Raw genomic sequence first — 20,220 nt, forward strand, 5'->3', positions numbered from 1 at the left:
ATGTCAACGAACAAAAGTTGAGCCTGGCGTCGTTTACACTGTTCTTCCGTTCGACGGACGTGACGCTGCGCGCCAACATCGATCAAAGTACCTGGCGTGTCCACTCTCTGAAAATACTGCGACATTACAAAAGCGACAGAGGTGATACGCTGCACAAACGAGAGGAGGTAAAGCAACGTGAGTTGGCATATGCCTGTATATACGCTAACCTCCTCTCCACACTGTCGGCCTCTGTGAATTATGTGCAGTTACTGCGAACTCCACTAGTCCACGCAGTAGCCGCTGTACCTGGCATGGTCACTACTCCAGCCACTTCGCGTAGTTCACAAGTACGAGTATTTACAAAGATGGGTAGAAGGGAAACGTCACAGAAATAAAACGGTGGCACAATGGTAGCCCTCGTGCTAAAAAACCTCGCAGGTCCAACTTCTCCGTTTAAAGACAGAACCGCAATTTTAAGGCGACTAACCCTCAGTGAGCGGGGTACAACATCTGCTTTGAGGGAACAGCAGTTTTCGTCGCTGAAAGGGGTGCCACTTTTTCCTCCGTTGCAGCGATTGTTCGCAAAATGAGTTTTAGTATTTGAGCAAATGAAAAAAATTGGGCTCATCTCCCCGCGAGGGGGACTCTAGTAAATGCGTCGCATAGGGGGTGGGTGTATTGCGTTAACGTTTAGTGTTTGGGGAGTTGGTGGTAGTGAATGCGTTGTATCAGCAGCTTCTTGACGTAGTTTGAATGAGTCAAGGATATAAGGCGCGTTCGTAGCCTCCCATTCTGTGACGGCTTTGTGGCGCAGTGGGTAGAGCACCATGTACATTGCGTTCCGCCCGCAGGGTCGAGGGATCGAAACCAGGCGCCGGATAGTATTTTTTTTATATAGTGTAGGGGGAGGGGTGCGGACTACGACTACGGACGTCAACGCGGGTGACATCGTGAGTTACTGAAATGCTCTGCATTTAAAACCACCCGTTGAGGGAGACATTAAGCATACTGCTTCGGCAACCACTGAGTAGCGGGAAAATAGGGATGATGGTGACGTCGTCATTCCGCTCTCACATTACAGGGAGGCAGCGGGATCGGTTACATTCGAATGAACACCGGATTCGACAGGCCGGAACACCTCATTAAATCACACCGCATTGGATAGGTTTAATTTTTTTAAACTGTGTTATTTATGTAAAACTTCATTATTTAGAACTTATTTTTAATTAAAATAAAATGAATCTCGCATTTTAAATGCTACCGCATTAAAGAAAAGCGGCGCGAAGGGAGTGTTGGGGGTCTGGGTTTTGTCAGTGGTCCAACTTTCCACTTAGTTTCTCTCCGCTGTGGTATGGCGGTGAATTTGAATAAGCTGACGCTCGTCGTTAGTCTCGAAGGTTTATTCGTTGCAAAGCTGGTCTTGGAAGTTTGTAAGTTTCCCCGTTTGTATAGCGTTCGTCTTCCGAGGGCTGTCGACGACGCAGTCCTCAGCAGAGACGCGTGGTCCCAGTGCTCACCGTAAGTTGTTCGTCCCCAGCCGACCACCACGCCTTCGGTGCCAACGATGTCCTTCGTGTGTATGCTGATGGCGGTGGCGTCTGGGATGCAGATGGGCGTGACCGGGTAGCCGTCCTGTTGCAGCGGCCTGCTCATCTTGAGGATGGAGATGTCGTCCCCGTGCACGATGTCCTTGAAAAGCGGGTTCTGGTGGATGACTTCCACTTGGACGAGGTGGTCCTTCTGCTCGTTGACGACGCGGTTGTAGTACATCTCGCTCAGGCCGAAGCTTACCCGCAAGTCCTTCGCCGTCTTGCTAGAAAAACAAGCAGAGAGAGAGGGGGAGGGGAAAGGGCCGGAGAAGAAGCCAACAAAACTGGCGTCAGTTATGACAACGAGCGGCCAGGTAGGTTTGCCTATATAAGCTCAGGATAACTTGATAGCAACGAGATGTTCTTCAGCCTAGAAATAATCGGTGTTTATTGGAAAAAAACTCGTATAAAATTCTCAGGGAGAAAGGAAAGTAAGTTTACTTAAAAGCTTAAGACCCTTAGTCCAGGGTATCTTTAACAAGGCCACTCATTCCTAGCGCTGAGCGTTCACTATGCAGTCATGTTCAGCCAGCTTAAAAACAGTAACCGTTCTTCGGCTACCTAAACGGGCAATTTTTTGACATCGAAGCTTATATCGCTAGGGTTACACGTATTATTTTAAAGCGAAGCTCATTACTCCATGTACAAACACAGGAAACATCCAGCGATTTTCAAGCTCAGCCGGAAGCACCACCGACCGCGCTTCGGCCACGAAGCAAAACAATTCACGGCGCCGCTGGCATCCGCAGTGAAAGAGTATAAAGTGAAATAGTATAATCACCACTTCTTTTCAAGGGGAGTGGTGTGAGGAGGGGGATAGGAGGAAGAGTAAGGGCAAGCTCAGCCAAGGTCAAGCCAGCGCTTCGGGCGCTTCCGCAGCAAAAGCGTTTGAAGGGACCCTGCAACGTTTTCGATAAGCGCTTTCACTATTTCCTTTGCGTCTGGAAGCACTGCGAAAGCTACAGTTATCGCCAGCACGGAGCGGCATTGCGTAATTTGCTCGTCGCACCAGATACGCCTTCTGTTTCTGCTTTGTTTTTGTAGCTTTATTTTTAAAGTTGCTATCGAAAAGCGTTCATTGCTGCAACCAACGCCGCCTGTATAAACATTGCCTAATTAAGCCCGGAATACATGGAGCGTTTACGCGACGAATAGTCGACGAACTTCGCCCGGCGGCGTCCGCTGGACGCTCGGCGGCGGAAAACGAAAAAAAAAAAACTTATAGTAGCGTAAGTGCAGATTACAAAGGGGCGACCAACGCGGTAGGATTTGAAGCGCCTTCTCTGACAACCCCAGCCGGTGCACGAACGAAGAAGCGAGCGATGGCGAAAGGTGCGGCGAACTCGAAACTAAAGCGTGGCAAACTGTTCGCATGGCGACGCAGTGAAACATCCCCCTCGCGAGGGGCACAATCAAATGCAGAGCATTTCCGGGGGCGCACGACGTTAAGTAGTTTGCGTTACGTTAATGTTGTTGCACTTATGGCAACTGCTGACGAGAGAGCGCTCGTCAGCAGTAAAATTGGCAGCCTCGGCGCACGTTGAGTCCGAGAGAGGGGAGAGAGTGTCCTTGAAACGTGCCTGGGCGCGCTATCGAATGTTGATGGCGCCGATAGCGAAACGTCTGAGCCGGGCATGTCGAGGCGAGCGATGCGGACTACTACGGACGCCTAGAACGGGTCACATCGTGAGTTAAAGAAATGCTATGCATTTAAAACATCGTCCGCCGCCAATCAAGCCGGGGCAGAAAAAGTTCGGCGCCATCGACGGCAGCGGCAAAGCGTTGCCAAACATGGCGGCGCCCTCTCCGCCCGCTTCACAGCGATAACAGCTTCGTCGCTAATACCTCAAAGTGATATCGTGTTCTAAATAGTTTACTTCGAATTAAATTTGTCCACTCTTGCCCTCACATCAATAAGCGACAAATAGCCTTCTTTTTTCAGATAGAAGGGCGTTTTTTTAGCTGTTAAGCCTGACGCAGTAGCGTTTGTCGTCGTCATACCAACGGTCTCGCGAGATGTGGCGAGACAAAAACATTAAAAACTTCTTCTACACAACATTTTACGCCTTTCTAGAGGGTTTTGCAGCTAAAAAGCAATATTAATAGTCTTGACGGCTTTTTTTGCTTCTCCTGTGTTTCACTTCAATGTATTTGCCTCGTCTAGCCACACTGACAGCAGCGCAGCGGCGAGGCGGCGGCGGCCGCCGTACTTTGCTACATGTAGCGCAGCCCGACGAACATTCGGCGTCGTAACGCGGCTGGTCTTCCGCCGTGCGAACTTCGTCGTGAAAGATCGCTCCATGTATTCTAGCCTTAAACGCGTGAGCGAAAAATGGCCAAACAGCCACTCTCCTGTTGCTCTCTCCTACCCTTCCCCGCTCCGTAGCCTTCCAGCGTGCTTTCGTGTCCGCCAGCCAGCGCCGCTTCTCGGAAACTATGCAAAATAGTGGAAAGTTTGTTTAGCGTTCCCGAGGCGGCGCTCCTACGCCTTCTTGTTTTTCACCATGCCTGTCTGTCTTGGTCTGTCATTGATAAAACTTCCTTTGACACGAAGCAAAATCCCTTGCGCTGCCGCAGGCTGATGCCGGCTTTGCGCGCTTATCTACTCGGATCACAGGCCCTGAAATTTTCTGAGTGGGGCATCCCACCTCTATCCCCTTCGCATTTAGGTATTGTTTTGACGCCGCTGTTCGCACTCTGCATCGGTACGCACTTCTAAAATTGAGGATTGTACTGTAGAAGCACCGGGACAGCGTGGCGGGATCCCAGCTCCTTATCCTTTTGTTTCCTATAATTTTCTGAAGTTTACAAGCACGTGATATTGGCCTCGAGGACATACCGTGGCGCCACCTACGAGTGCCGTCACTTCTAGGACGCCGAATCGTGTTGTCGTCTGCTACAACACATTTCCCGTGATGCGGAAGCGTGTTTTTTTTTTGTTGTTGTTGTTGTAGCCACCGTCTCGCCCGCTCCTTGTGAATTTGATGCAAATGACGAAAAAAGTTGTCTGTAAACCAAATAATTCGGGCAAGCAATCAGCGACTCGCTTGTTCCCGGCGACACCGCCGCGTTTAGGTAGTTGCTACCATCGCGACCCACAGCTCTTACATACGCAGCCAGCTAACGCCAAGGACGATGCAACTGATGCCGAGAAAAGTACGCTGTAAATTCATTATGAAATACTTGTGACGGGACATGTGTGTGCAAGCAAACACCTTGTAACAGCGACGGAAACGCTTCGCTCACTTATGATCTCACCGCGCGAACTGCTCGTATTGCCTGATAAATGAATGGCGCGAGAACGGTGATCAGATTACTTCGCCGCACATGCTTAAAAGTATTGTTATGGTCTGCAGTTTGGCGTAATCAGTGCCTATTTTCCCTACGATGCTTTTATAGTCATGTCCGGATTTTATTAACGATCACTGCCGTAGCCTGTACTCTGCACGGCTGATGTTTACTTTTCGCGACTTGTCCGCAACGTATGAGCGGTATGAACGCGAGATTTTAACGCCTTCGAGCGGGTTCGGACAAGGCTATATTTAGTTTTCATTAGGTGCTCGGCGTGGTAGTTTATAATTGCAGCGTGTTTTGTATGTTTACAGTAAGCCGGCATTTCTCAAGCATCAATTTCGAAACTCACGACTGCTCACAGAAGGCGAGGCTGCGTACGAGGCGAAACACGTCGTTAATGATTTCGGGTAATGGGGATATTTAGAATAGGAGAACCGAGCGTTGGGGGCCCCCAAGAAGTTAGAGGAACCCAAACGCAACACGCGCGTGCGCGACGGGAGGGCCTTCGCCAACATCTCGCAGCCGGCTTCGGATGCACGTAAAGGGGTATTCACACGACGGAGCGTTTCAGCGGAGAAATCCGAGGGAGGTCGTGACGTCACCGCAGGCGGAGTTCCACTCGGCCAGCTCCTTCGCTCACACGGAGGATGCGACTTTCGGACGGACATCGCTGTTTGCAGTCGCCTATCTCTAAAGCAGAGCTGCCGTAGCACCGCCGATTCCGCGACGGCGGTAATTTCTGTTAAGCTCATACGTACTGATCTTGTCAACCGACCAAAAATTGGTCGTCGACGCGATGCAGGAGCTGCCGCGTGCAGAGAACGGCGCTCAACGTGGTAGCAGCCGGCCGGCCCACCTACAGGGCTAGTGCGCTGCTACTTCGGCCGTACATGCAGCGCCACCTGGCAGCCTCCGCGGCATTTTTTGCTTGTCCGGGTCTTAGCGAAGTCAGCCGCCGCCGGTAACGAAGTGTTGCGGGATGGCGCCTGTGCGGGCGGAAACACGCAAATCAGTGTACTGTTGCGTCTACGGATGTCATAACAGCTACGCCAACACTGCTGACAAGCTCCCGAAAACCAGTTTTTATTCCTTTCCGTGGAAGCCGTACGAAGAGGAGCGCAGGCTGCGCTGGATTAGGGCTGTGCGTCGTGCAAGGTAAACAAGCGCGTTTGGCGTCTCTTTTGGTCCATTTGCGTGTTGTAACTGGCGTTATTTCCATCTTTGGCCTCGTAATTTTCTTCTCTTGTTGGTTATTAGCCCAGACGGAGGCATGTGGCTGCCGGTACGAGACAGGAGCCGAATTTGCAGCGCTCACTTTGTTGGCAACGCAAAGAGTTCGGTCGTCGGTCACCCTGCGTATGTGCCGTCCATATTTCCGGCGTGCTACGGGAGAGGCGACGGCGTTACATCAGAAACAAAGCTCGAGAGATATCAGCGGTAAGTGCACATTTTCTGGTTTGTGCGTGTGTTGCTGAGTGTGCGCGAATTGTGTCGGCAAAGGCTTTCGTAGCGAACCGCCGTCATGCCACATTATATTGTTTTAGATCCCTAAAATTAGTTGTAACAAAATTGCTGCGATTAACTGCGTAGCAATGCGTATTCCTTCCTGTGAATGCCTTTCAGTGTTCACCGTCGGAGTGCCTCGGCTGTCGCGGCAACGCCGTTTGGGTCGGACTAGGTCGGACGACACGCCTGAAGCACCTGCAGTTTCTGAAGAGTCGCCGACCACCTTTGACAACACAGCGCCAGAGTCGCCAGGAAATTGCACCACGTTTGCTTCAACGGTGAGCAGTTGGTCTGATTGAACTAACCGTGTGGGTGGATCGCTTAGTACAGATATCTTTGCTGTCACGCGCATTCACTGATGGCTCTGTGAAACGAAAGTGCTTTCACCATGCGCGAACGGAGTGAGAGAGAGTATTAAACACGTTTAGAAACAAACTTTCTGTACTGAATTTTGCCGCTATGCATAAAGATGGGGTAATGGTTAGATATTAATAATGAAAATAAAGATGGAATAATGGTTAGATGTTAATGATGAAAAATGATAAAGTGAGCATGAAATGACTGGCGTCTCGTTTTTAGGGCAATAATATAAAGGGAGATAGCTTGGCTCCACTTGCATGAGGTCTGACCTAGTGCAATTTGTTACTCGGCGAATTGGTTTGGTATGGTACACTTCTGTGTCGAATACGCTTTCAATAACTACATTGCAGATTGTTTTATAGTTTATATATGCAACGCTTTGCGTCAGTAAAGCAGAATGCAATTTCTCGAATTTTAATACCTTTTGTATTTTGTATTTTGTGATCACTTTCTAGTGTAACAACTAGCAGTGCACTTACCCGATATCCAGTCATATTCTAAGCACGAGTTTTGTCATATAGAAAAACCAACATCTCGTGTAACATTAAATTGCATTACATGTAGTGTAACAGTAGAAGTTGCCAGCTCTTCGTTATTTCTTCTCACTGTGTGAAGTGCAGCAATAACGACACAAGTAAGGAAATGAGGACATGATACAAGTGCGGCTGTTCGTCATAATGATTCTAGTTCACACACCCCATATTTTGTTTGTCCCATCCTCCTCCATCCCCATCCCCATGTCGAAGAAAAAACATACTCGGCTGATAAATGCGCACTACTGAAATAACCCAAATGTTTAGAAGGACTGATTGTCCCATGTTTTTCATGTTTGCTTGTACGTGCAGTTGCGCTTCACACTGTCAGGCAATTTCACAGCGCTTAATGTAATTTGTCCTTTGTCGGTGACATAACAGTACGTATAACGTTATGAACTCACAGTTTCTGCACATGCATATTTACAGGGTACTCAGACAGATGAGCTCTCGTCCAGAGGCCGTTGCACCATATTCCTCTCCGTGGCGTGCCACGGAACAGCGTCCACGCAAGTGTGGCACACCGACACCGTGGACAGTGGCGTGCAGACGAAAGTGACGACAGCCACTGCATGCACCGGGCCAGAAGAACGGACTTGTATATTTCTTGGCTACGATTCCATCAACAACAGAGCAGACTCTTTCGGGGAACTGTGCGGTGTGAGCGCAAATGTTTTCGCGTTACTTCTGGCCGTTTTATTCCCCGTAACTGTCAGGCAGATTGACGTCCCAGTTCCACAGAAGCTTGTGATTTTCTTGATGAAGCTAAAGCTGGGAATATCATTTGCCAGTCTTGGTGTCCTGTTTGGCCTGCATAGGACGGCTGTAAGCCGCATATTTTTCTTTGTTTTGAGCAATTTGTTGACTGCGATGAAAGCGTGGATTCCAGAACCTTCCCTAGGCACTGTGCAAGCATCAATGCCTGAATGTTTTAAGGTGCACTACCCTCGCTGCCGGTATATCATAGACTGCACGGAACTAAGAACAGAGGAGCCACCGACTCTTGAACAACGACGTGCTCTTTTCTCTCACTATAAGGGGGGTTATACTCTGAAGTTCTTGATAGGAATTCTGCCGAATGGTGTAGTTACGTTTGTGTCGGACGCATATGGTGGCCGCACTTCGGACACGCAAATTACCCTCAATTCCGGATTTCTGGGCCGAATTGAGCCTGAGGATGTCATACTGGCAGACAAGGGTTTCCCTGGAATCAAAGCACCAGCGGAATGCCAGCAAGGAATTGTTGTTCTGCCACCCTTCTCAAAGGGAAACGTACAATTCACATATGAGGAACTGCAACAAACGTACCACATCGCCCAAGTGAGAATACATGTTGAGAGAGTCATTCAACGGATCAAAATCTACAATATCTTGAACAATAGAATTTCGGTGGACCTAATTCCTTTTATGGGCAGCATAATGCGCATGTGCTGCATTCTGGCCAATCTGCAGCAACCAATCCTGAATTCTAACAAGCCCGACAATGTAAACAGTGCTTGACCATGCATGCCACAGAGTAAACTTTCACTTTGCCCCAGTAAATGTTGTGTACAATACATTCAGTTAAATAAACTTACCAAGGTGTAGTACTACATTTCAGGTGTTGTGATTATTTGCTTTTGTTTTCATTTTCGCTGTCAACGCATGAAACCACTGTAACCAGGCTTGAAATGGTACATGCATTTTAAAGGAAAAGGCTGAAGTATTTTTCAAAAATTTATTCAGACAGAAGTTGTCTGGCATACAGAGGCCACAGGCAGACGTACTGTGCCATTATGTAGCGATGCGTCGGAAACTGGTTCCACTGTCTCTTGTGCAGTGCACGGACCAAATTTTAGAGCAAGCAAAACAATCAATTTTCATAATAGTATTTACACAGCAGAAGCATATGGCATTTTACTCAATTCAAACCACATCATCAAACAAAATTGCCGAGTCCATTGTGTACACAGACTCTCAAGGCGTTGTACAGGCACTGTCATTAGGAAGGTCATCTAAAAACTATGATCGATGCTCTTTTCAAGGTACTAATGACTGCTTATGCCTCAAATCTTGAAATAACTATGCTTTGTGCCAGGGCATTGTGGAATCCCTGGCTATGAGCGCACGAGGCCTACAGCCCCGCATACTGATGTTAGGCTTAACACTGCGGCGAATATTCGATCGGCGCTCTGGCAAGCGGCTCAGGTGACGATTTTTAAAGCAACTTTCCATCACATCATTACCCCATTTCTCGTATACGCAGCTTTGTTTGCGCCTTGGGGAGCAATAACAAGCTGTCGCTCGAGCTACCGGCGCCGGCCTGCGCCACTTCGCAGCCGCGGCCGCCGCTCGCCCAGCGCCCGTGCTCCCTCAGTGCGCCTGTCATGTGCGCCACGCATTTTCGCGTCCGATGTATTAAGAAGCGATAAAAACAGAGTGCCTGCAACCGCTCTAGAACTTCAGCCGCGGCCAGCTGCCCGACGAGCAGACGAAATCCCGCCTCCTCCGCCGCGGAGCGTCGGAGGGTTTGTAGCTCGCGAGCAGAAGCTCCGATCTCCCATCGGAGGCGGTGCGCCGGAGAGAAACCGTGACGTAGGGGTCACGTGGCGCGCACTCCTAGGAGCGAAACGGCGGATTTCTCTCTCGTGTGAATACCCCTTAATCGGATGTTCGGAACTTTAGGCCTGGCGTCGCAGCAGATATTTCATCGCCGTTAAAGTTGCGAGTGACAGTCCCTAACAGAACGTTTCACCGCACTGGGAACTGTGTAAGCGCGGTGATTTCCCTTGAAGCGATCGACGATCAAGATACCTGCACGGCCTCGGCCGATTCTTGCGCGCAAGCATAGCCATCCTTCGGCCGCTCGCCGCACCGTGCGTGAACGGGCCGGCGCTGCCGGGACCGACCTCCGCGGCCGGTCGGCGTAAATCGCGGCAGATATTTGAGCATCGCTTTGAAAACCACAGCTGATGACACTACCTATCAGAATTTTTCATCACACTAACATCCACTTTCACCAATCTGGAACTTCTTTTCCACGACTTGTGTGATTTTAAAAAGCGGCGACAAGTTGTTGCTGCCGCGACCTGCGTCGGTTCGAGCCGCACCGTCGGCTGTGCGGGCAGGCACGGCGGGTGCGTGTGTTTCGGCGAGCAATTAACTCTTCACGATTTCCTGCTTTATACATTTCTTGCAAACAAGGGAAATCTAGAAACTTCACTCGGCGATCGTCGAGTCCACATTGTTGATCGGAAACAAGCCGCTGCTTACGCTTCGGTCGTTTGCGTAATACACCACCACGCTCATGGTGTTTGCAGATAATCTACCACAGTTTATACGGTTATACAGTCACCATTAGGTCCAAATGCGCTTGATGGACTGAGAATTAACTTCAAACGAAGGAAATTAACACGAAAATACTTTTAGAACGCGCTTCCTAAGCGAAGTGTCACGCGCTGCAAGCCAACTACGCAGAAGATAGGAACGGTGATCCTACAAGTGACGTCAAAACGATCGCAGCGCCGGCCTCTCCAGTGGTGGGCCTCGCGGCCAATTATTGGAAAGTAATCGTAGAAGTGAGCACCTGAACAAAAAACGTGCACGCAATTTTTTCTTCTCTAAATACTCCAGAAAGAAAAATATCAGTAAAATAATGGCCGCCCCATCCGAAAATATCGTTTTTCTGTTAGCTATATGTCTACCCGACAGTCAGTATGTTCTTACACTATTTTAGTCCGCCTCCGTCTTTATCTTTGGAAAAATGCAGCAAGTATGAAGCGAGCGACACGTTGAACGAGATCCACAGTGCGCCACAGAACTAGCGCCCCGTCGCAGCTAAGATGTAAGCGAAACGGCCCTTGAAGCCCAACAGGCAAGCTGACAGACACACGTCGTAGAAGCGGGTGCAGCGTTCGCGACTCGCGAGCAGTGACGTAAGGTGAGATGTCCGCCGGCACGCGCCACATAGCGGTTCAGTGCCTGAACTAAGCGTCCCTACCCTTCCCATTGAAAAGCGCGCGACGCGTCGGCGTTGCTGCAACCGAAAGAAAACCGGCCAACAGCCGCTACATGGCCTCACTGGCGTAATTCGAGCCGTTGAAGAACGTAAAGACCGGGAAAGAGAGAAAAATCTTTCGAGCGAGTTTCCAGTTATCTGGTGGGCATAGAGCAGTAGTTTTTGTCTGAGGTACTTTGCGGCCCCCTAATCTAAGTACTGGATGTGTTGGGTGACTACGCTCTGCGAGCATTTAAGATTTCAAAAAAAAAAAAGTCGAAAAATGTGTTGCAGGGTCCCTTTAATCGCTATAGTTCGTCCTAAGGGGAGGGGTAAAAAAGTAAGGGGGATAGGGGCAAGAAGTAAGGGAGCGTGCCGTCAGAAAACGACCCAAGGAGGCGCTGAATGCATACGATTTTAGGATGCGTTTACGCCTACAGCGGCGACTGCGCCGAGGAGCGTCTGTGTTTATTAGCGTCCTTCAATGCCTTTCTGGTCATGAAACTTCGCCGTTACGCTATGAGAGAGCTTCGTACGCTGCCGCGCCGTGGCGCTGGTGTTGATCGGAGGGCAGCCGGGGGCGTGGTCAGAGCGCGTTTGGCAGGGAACGGACCACGGAGTAAAGCGCCAGACACACGTACGACGGGCGCACGCGATTCGCATGCGACTGATCGTTACGACTTATTGTTAGGATCCGCCAAAACCGGTCCTAACAATAAGTCGTAGCGATCAGTCGCATGCGAATCGCGTGCGCCCGTCGTACATGTGTCTAGCGCTTAAGATAAAACAGACGCTCGCCGCCTTATCAGCAGTCCGCTTTCGCTTTAAGTGTCGTGGTCCTTTCAAATGCACTTATCATTTTGTGAGTGGCGAAAAAAATTGGTGCGAACGGGCATGCTGCTACTGCGTTCCTGCCTGCCGGTCTGGCTACAGAGCAGCGGCGGCCGCCCGATGCCCTCTGATCTGCGGTGGCGCCACTCGCCGTAGCCTTTGTCCCCGTACGAAACTTGGTCGGGAGTTTCATGACCAGAGAAGCATTGAAGGACTCTGGTTTTATCTTGCCGCGCAGTTTTGTGCACGTTCACTGCGGGCTGTCGCCCTCAAAACCCAACATTCGCTCGACAAACGATGTTTGACCGAATTCAACCATAACAAAATCTACGAAATTTCGCAGAAGACGCAAAATTCTTATGTGTGCCCGCTGTCAACGCTGAAGAGAAATAAAACTTGCTCATACCTTTCGCCTGAATTCTGCGTCTCCTCTATGTTGTGTGCTAAAAAAACTTCGCTGGTCATCCACCTCCGCAGAGTGGACTGGCTCAAAATTTTGAAGTCTGCGAACAAGAGATCCCGAGGCTACACGTGTGTTTCAAGAGCGACGCGTCTTGAACGCCCAGGGGTGTGTGCTACCAGCACGCGGTCAGCACCAAAATCACATGCTGTTCAAAACAAGATTCCTACCTCGAGCTCATACGTCTCACCATTTGGATATGTGTCTTGGGTAGATTAGTTAATATTAGGCTCATTTTTAAGATCGAAAATAACTTAGACCTCAAGCTCATACGTCTCATCACTCGGTAAAGTCAAAATAAAAGTGGGTCCGTTATCAACGCTCAAATGAAATAAAATTTGCTCATATTATTTACCTAAATTTGGTGTCACCTCTATGTTGTGTGCTAAACAGCTTATAGTATACTCTCGCTAAAACTACAGCATACTCTCGCTAAAACGAACTCAGAAGGAACCACGAAAGTTCGTTTGTGGTATTGTGATGTAACAAGAGACGAAAAGTGTTGTTCGTATTGACCATTAAATTCGCTATTACCGGGCTCGTCTTAACGAGAGTCTGCTGTACTTTTTTTTTGCTTTCTTTTGCAAGCGACGTCATACCTGCGTGTGCAGTGGGCGGCCGTTAATACGAAGGACCAGGACAGGATGACTCCTCCGCAGTACGGTCGCTTTCCGAACCTCGTCCACAGACCAACCTTGATATTTGTGCAGTGCAAACATAAATTGAAGCGAAATTATATTAGTGAGCACGTGATCAAAACAGAGCACGTTACAACATCCGCCCGGAGTTGTGGCACAGCTTTCTTAGAAACAAGTATTAATATACGGGCATGCGACATTTAATCTGTGACCTCATTTTTTTGCCGCGAAAAAGGCCAAATATAAGCTGTTGAATGTTTCACGAGTACCTGATTATGCGGAATGGAGGAAACATAAAAAAATATCAAGCCTATACATCCGTTTCTCCTTCGAGGTGCCTGAGCGGTGAGCACTTGTTTGGTCTTCTCGCTTTACGTCCATTTTATTCCGTGATCTGCTTTCTAAACTGGCCGAAAATGTCAACGAGATATATCTAGAACCGTGAACCGTGAATTTAGAACCGTGAATGTGCTTTACGCGTTTGCGGTTTCAAAGTTCCACATTTAACACACTTTAGCAGTTATATTACTTAAGCGAGACTATTACTGCTACACTGCTACAGTATTGTTCAAAAATGCGTAATGTGACTTACGGGTTTCGCCAATCTGCTTTATTTTATTGAATTTACACAGAAGAAAAGAAAAGGGCATCATATATATATATATATATATATATATATATATATATATATATATATATATATATATATATATATATATATATATATATATATATATATACAGTCGAACACGGATATATCGAACACGGGTATATCGAATTATTGTCTATATCGAACTCATAAATTATCCCCTTGAAAATTCTGTGTAAAAGTATAGGAATTCGTACGTTTATATCGAATTGTATTTTTCCCGACATTGGGTATATCGAACGCCGCGCGAGTTGGAAGGTGCTCTTCGGCGGTCGCTGCACTCCCGATTGAGGTTGAGGAGGATGTGGAGGAATGCGCGGGCATGGCGAAGACTGGCTCGCGTAACTAATCCCCCCTACCGGAACGAATTTTCGCTTGCCCAGTCGGGTCCCGCTACCGGCCGCCGTATCGTTAGCGGACGGAGCCCGGTATGCTAAATCTCTCTAGGCCCACAAGCCCGAACGCCCGGAAAATGTGACAATGCGAGGTAGGGATGCCCCGACTGCGCACGTCCTTTTTTTTCGGCTGCGTACGTTCCCCGGCTTGCCAAAAAAGAGTTTTTCTTTCTCTCACTCTGGGTCTGTCTAACCCCGATGTCGTCTCCGGAAAGGGAAGAGGGAACGAAGGCGCTGGCGGCCTCCTTCTTCTTTTGCATTTTGCTGCTGTTGCTGCTGTTTGGCGAGTTGTCCCGCACCTTTCGGAGATCACTGTTTCTCTCGGAGATGACCATCGCGAGCGTTTTGTTGGACTCCGTTCAGAGAGCCTTGGAATTGTTACCTTCAAAGTTCTTGTGGCACGTGCGCGCTGTTCGTCTTTTGCGGGCGTGTTGTGCATAGTGTGCGAAGGCGCAGCGTGCTGCTGAAATTTTCTAGTTGTGCAGCATCGAGAAGATCGAGACCAGCGTCTTTAATTTCATTTCCAGGACGAAGAAGCAGGCCAAGATGAGCGATTTTTTTTCACTGAAATAAAGTGTCCTGTTGCGTCGTGAGTGTGGAATCAGTTGTCATTCTTGAATGCGACGATCGGTAAGCGATCGTCCGTCATAGGTGAGGTATCAGAGCCCATATTTTGTATATCGAATTTTTCATATATCGAACTAATTCGCGATCCCCTTGGAGTTCGATATATCCGTGTTCGACTGTATATATATATATATATATATATATATTTTTTTTTTTTTTTTTCCTAAGAGGTTCTATCTGCCAGCAAATGTTCGCAAGACCAATTTCTTGTCACTTGTTGGTTACTCGCGACATTTACGGGAATTGGGGCCTCGCGGAAGCCTCGACGTTAATGTTTACTTGGAAAATTTCCCACTGTTCGTTTGTAATTGCATTCGTAAACATAGAAAATTCAGCACTTTGTATACAGTCAAAACTTTTGTTGCAGTGAATACGCCAGTCAGCGATGTCGGCGGGTACTTACCGGAAAAACAGATTGGGCGCGCATATGATTAAGCTAGAACACGGTTTTCCATTAAGCTCCTCGTAACACCAAGCCCTTTCTTGAATAGCTGTTTTTCAAGCTCGCAGCGTTGTCGAGTAGACTTGGCTCAAAATTCCTGGCAGTGAGTGTGTTCCCCCTCACGAATATAGTGACAAATTTACAAAATCCCCAAACTGCGAAAACTGGTGTACCCATTACACACTTCTACACAGGGCCCCCTTGTCCCTCGTCCCCCCGTCCCCCCAAACGCATGCAAGAACCTATCCAAACAAACGGCCTATTTTTTGCGTGTCACTACCCGGTTTACTTATTTACCGGTCAGCAGTAAACGCTGCGGAACTTTGTACATTACTCTGCAACACTAGTGGGTTCAGTCTGACTCATTGGGGGCGGCGGTTTGGTCCCGGCCGATGGCGTGGCCGACCCATTTATTCTCTACCTACTCTCCATATAAATTTCCATACAGCCTTTAGCGCCATCTTCCGTGTGCGTTCCTGTAGTTCCTTTCACCAGCTGTGTGCAGCACAGCGTATGCTCCGACAATCCACCCACTGAGCGCATCTAACTCGCCGTGACATTCTACAGTGGATGGCTCAAGAAAAGTGACGATAGGCGTTAACGACCTACCTTTACCTGAAATTCGAAGAAAGTAATTAAAATTAGATTTTATCTCCCTGCTGGTAGGTAACAAACTGTACATTCGACCCCTCCACTGTTTGTATCGTCCGTAACAACGAGTTACCCGGCACCGCCAACCTCGCGCGCTTACTCCTTACTTTGCACGAACTAACCTTTTCAAGTTTTTTTTTCCAGGCATCGTAAGTGAGTGGAATGACCTAGCCACTGCAAACGTGCTCTCATAAGGTGGTGTAGCACTGTTGAATTGTGTGCACTTGTATTGACCACCCTGCTTGGACCTAGTGTAAGCAGCGTTAAATAAATAAATAAATAAATAAATAAATAAATAAATAAATAAATAAATAAATAAATAAATAAATAAATAAATAAATAAATAAATAAATAAATAAATAAATAAATAAATAAATAAAAATAAATAAATAAAAAAAAATAAAGGGGCTTGGGCGCACCTTTCCCCTCTCCCGGCTTGACAGGGGGAACCAGAAGGCCCCATCGCCTATTGCCACCTTTTTTTAGCAGAACACCTGTTGTCCCTTTTCTTGAACAGACTACCGTAGAATGTCACAGTGAGTTAGATGCACTCAGTGGGAGGATTGTTAAGAACAATGTAGCATCCGTTGTGCCGCACACCGCTTGTGAAATGAAGTACAGTCAAAACTGTTTACTCATGCGCCTCATCACCCAGCAACACTTTCCTCCAGCTATGCATAGACAATCTGCCTGCGATGAAACTCGAGGGTGATCTCGGTACAGGCGCCCAGGTTAAACATGCTTTGAATAACGAAACGCATAAATCAAAGAACGCTGACACTGCTCACCGTCCAAGGATAGCGGTCCAGTGGTGTCACGGTTCCGCCCACGATCCGCCGCATTCGCTCGTGGGGTATGCCGCAGTGCTTGACGACGTACGGGGACATGTACTCATTCGTGAACTGCTTCTTCAAGCCTGTGCTTTCTTCCGACTCCGCTGAGCCAGCAGGTCCATTTATGTCGACGTGCGTGTCGAGGCCGATCGGCCCGGTGGTTCCGTTAGCTTTTATGATGTCGACGACCTCGATGACTAAGCTTTCGTGGTGTTGGGCACTGCTGCCTTCGGGAACCAAAACGGCCCCTTGCATTATTGAGGGCAGGTCGGTCGGGGGTGGAGTGGTCGTCGTTGGCGTGGTCGTCGTTGGCGCAGGCTCAGTCACCAGGACGACGTCGACAATGACGCCGGTGTCTTGGGTGGTGGTTGAGGGCACCTCAGTCGTCGTCTTTTTGCCGTTGTCTGGAGCCTCCGTCTGACTTCCATTTGTAGAGATGGTTGTAGATATTACAGCGGTGGTTGTCGTTGGCGTCGCTTCGGTTACGAGTGTGACGTTGACAGCTGGGCGTTTTGTGGATGAGGGCGCCTCGGGTGTAGTCGTGACACTCTCGCTTGAAGGCTCCGACTGGTTGCCATTTGCAGAGGTGGTTGTAGATAGCACTGGTGGTGTTGTTGGCGTAGTTTCGGTTGGGAGTGTGGCGTTGTGACCGGGGGATTTAGTGAATACGGGAACCTCGGTAGTCGTCATGGCGCTCTCGCTTAAAGGCTCAGACTCGTTGCCATTTGCAGAGGCGGTTGTAGATAGCACTGTTGTGGTTGTCGTTGGTGTCACTTCGGTTACGAGTGTCACGTTGACTTTGGGGTGTTTTGTGGATACTGGAGCCTTGGTCGTCGTCATGACACTTTCATTTGAAGACTCCGATTGGTTGCCAATTGTCGAGGTGGTTGTAGATGCCACTGGTATGCTTGTCGTTGGCGTCTCTTCAGTTACGAGTGTGGCGTTGATACCAGGGTGTCTAGTAGATACGGGGGCCTCGGTAGTCGTCATGACAGCCTCGCTTGGAGGCTCCGACTGGTTGCCATTTGAAGAGGTGGTTGCAGATGTCGCTGGTGAGGTCAACATTAGCGTAGGCTCTGTTGTAAACGTGACGTCAACACCTGAGTGTTTGGTAGATAAAGGCACTTCAGTCGTCATCGTAGCACCATCGTTTAGAAGTTCCGACTGGTTCCCATTTGTGGAGGTAGTTGTAGATGCCACTGGTGTGCTTGTCGGAGTAGCTTCTGTTGTGAGTGTGGCGGTGACAACTGCGTGTTTGATAGTTGAGGGTGCCTCAGTCGTTGTCGTGCTAGTGTTATTTGGACGTTCGGACTGGGGACTATTTGCAGAGGTGGTTGGAGGTATCGCCGGTGCAGTTGTCGTTGGCGTACGTTTTGTTGTGAGTGTGGCGGTGATAACTGTCTGTTTGATGGTTGGGGGTGCCTGAGTCGTCGTCGTGCTGCGGTTATTTGGACGTCCCGACTGGGGTCTAATCGTATAGGCGGTTGTAGGTATCGACGATGTAGTTGTCGTTGTCGTAGGTATTTTTGTGTGTGTAACGTTAAGAGCCGGTTTGGGGGTTGAGGGCGCCTGAGTAGTCGTTTTGTCGACGTCGTTCGAGGTTTTCACGTGGCTGTCATTCGTGGAGTTGGTTGCATACATTGCCGGTTTGGTTGGCATAGTTTTAGTTACAGGTGGGGTTTTGACACCTGTGTGTTTCGGGGTCGAAGGCGTCTTAGTTGTTGCCTTGACGTTGTTATTCTGGCCCTCTGAATTGATGTCATTCGTAGATATAGTTGTAGGTGTCGCTGGTGTGGCTGTGGTTGACATAGTTGTGGTCATGGCTGTGACGTCGGTAGTTGCGACTGTGGTGGTAGGGGGAAGCTTGGTCGTCGCCTTGAGGGTATCAGTCTGCCGGCTGTTCTTAGGGTATGTTGTAGATGTGGCAGGCGTGGTTACCGTTGGCTTTGTTTCATTCTTACGGCTGCCGCCGTTGCCAGCGTCCTTCAGAGTCGAGGGCACCATGGTGGTGGTTTCACCGCCATTTTCCAAAACATCCGGCAGGCTACCATGAGTTGTAGATGTCTCTTGAGTGGTCGATGTTGGTTTAGGCGTGGTCACGATGGAGACACCAATGCCCGCGTTTTTGGTGGTTGCGGGGAGCTTGGTCGTCGTCGTGAAGCCGGCGTCCGCGACCTCCGACTTGCTGCCGTTCGTAGTATTGGTTGCACCTGTTTTTATATTTTTTTTGCAATGAAAACAAACATTGTACACAATTTCACTCCAATCGCTTCGATGTTTACCGCTAATTTTACCGCCAACCGCTTACAACAAACTGACGAATACAAACGAAGTAATCACAATTTTACATTGTTGTAGTGGTAGTAGCGATCCAGAATTAATGTTTATAACGATTTTACGCTTCCCAATTGAACACTAGGCGTTTAGTCTAGGTAAGGGGCGACAAATGAAACGCCGCATGCACTTTACTTCATAATTTATAGAATATATATTTTGCAGAGCGAGGACTTTACAGCACAAACCTGTACTAAAGTTTTTCAATTCCTTGATCCCGAACAAGACCTAAGGCTGCATCGGAATTAAGCAATAACGACTGTCAACCTCATATGCGAACAATCATCATTAGTCTACTTAGAGGACGAATGCCTAGTCATCATCAGTCTCGTTAGAGGGCGAAGGCTTCTCCCATTGACATCCAACCGCCCCTGTCCTGCGCTGTTCGAGTCCACAGTTTACCCCCGAAGTTCCGTATTTCATCCCTCCATCAGATTAATGACCTTCCCCTGCTTCTAGACCCATCACTTGGTATCCACTCTGTTACTCTAATTGTCTACCGGTTGTCAGTTCGTCTCACATATGGCCAGCCGAAGTCCATTTCTTTTTAAGTGCGAATGCACTTTATAAGCGACCCTGAATTCCGGCGACCGCCGTCCGTCCACATAGCAACAGCTGCGGGTGCGCGCGCTCCTCGTCTTCCTTGACAACGGGGGGAGATGGGCGCGCGCTGCCTGGCCGCTGACATGGCACATACCCACGTGGGGGATTGGTCAGGAATCGGGCGTGAGAAGGGTTAATGCACCCGCTTAAAGGAGTACTGACACGAAATTTCAAAGCTGAGATCCGCTCTAGCAATCAAGTACAACGACAACACAAATAGGTGTCTGTGCATGGCACATACCCACGTGGGGGATTGGCCAGGAATCGGGCGTGAGAAGGGCTAATGCACCCGCTTAAAGGAGTACTGACACGAAATTTCAAAGCTGAGATCCGCTCTAGCAATCAAGTACAACGACAACACAAATAGGTGTCTGTGAATAAATGCATCTTTCTTTCTTTGTAGTTGTGTGTGTGTGTGTGTGATCTCTCTTTCGCGAACATTACCGAACCGCGCAAATTCAACTCGTGCATTCGCACTTTCACATTCTTCCCCTCGGGGAAATGCGGGAAATTTTTT

General features: G+C 48.7%; 1 protein-coding gene and 1 long non-coding RNA gene across 2 annotated transcripts in view; one reads left to right on the forward strand and one right to left on the reverse strand.

Moving 5' to 3' along the window:
• LOC144169430 (uncharacterized) overlaps nt 1-20,220 on the reverse strand; it is a 45,792-nt gene that overhangs the window by 9,509 nt on the left and 16,063 nt on the right. Inside the window, exons 3-5 of the mRNA XM_077698582.1 lie at nt 16,722-18,976; nt 13,131-13,225; nt 1,500-1,795 (exon numbers count right to left, since the gene is read on the reverse strand). Of these exons, the coding sequence (XP_077554708.1) occupies nt 1,500-1,795; nt 13,131-13,225; nt 16,722-18,976 (2,646 nt within the window). The remainder of the gene's footprint in view (nt 1-1,499; nt 1,796-13,130; nt 13,226-16,721; nt 18,977-20,220) is intronic.
• Nucleotides 5,381-8,810, forward strand: LOC144169431 (uncharacterized). The gene is made up of 4 exons (XR_013322446.1): nt 5,381-6,020; nt 6,123-6,302; nt 6,489-6,649; nt 7,694-8,810. It is a non-coding gene; the product is annotated as an uncharacterized LOC144169431 (long non-coding RNA).

The sequence above is a fragment of the Haemaphysalis longicornis genome, unplaced genomic scaffold (assembly GCF_048455015.1).
Source record: "Haemaphysalis longicornis isolate Haplotype H1 unplaced genomic scaffold, Haemaphysalis longicornis Haplotype H1 scaffold_2, whole genome shotgun sequence".
NCBI lineage: Eukaryota > Metazoa > Arthropoda > Arachnida > Ixodida > Ixodidae > Haemaphysalis > Haemaphysalis longicornis.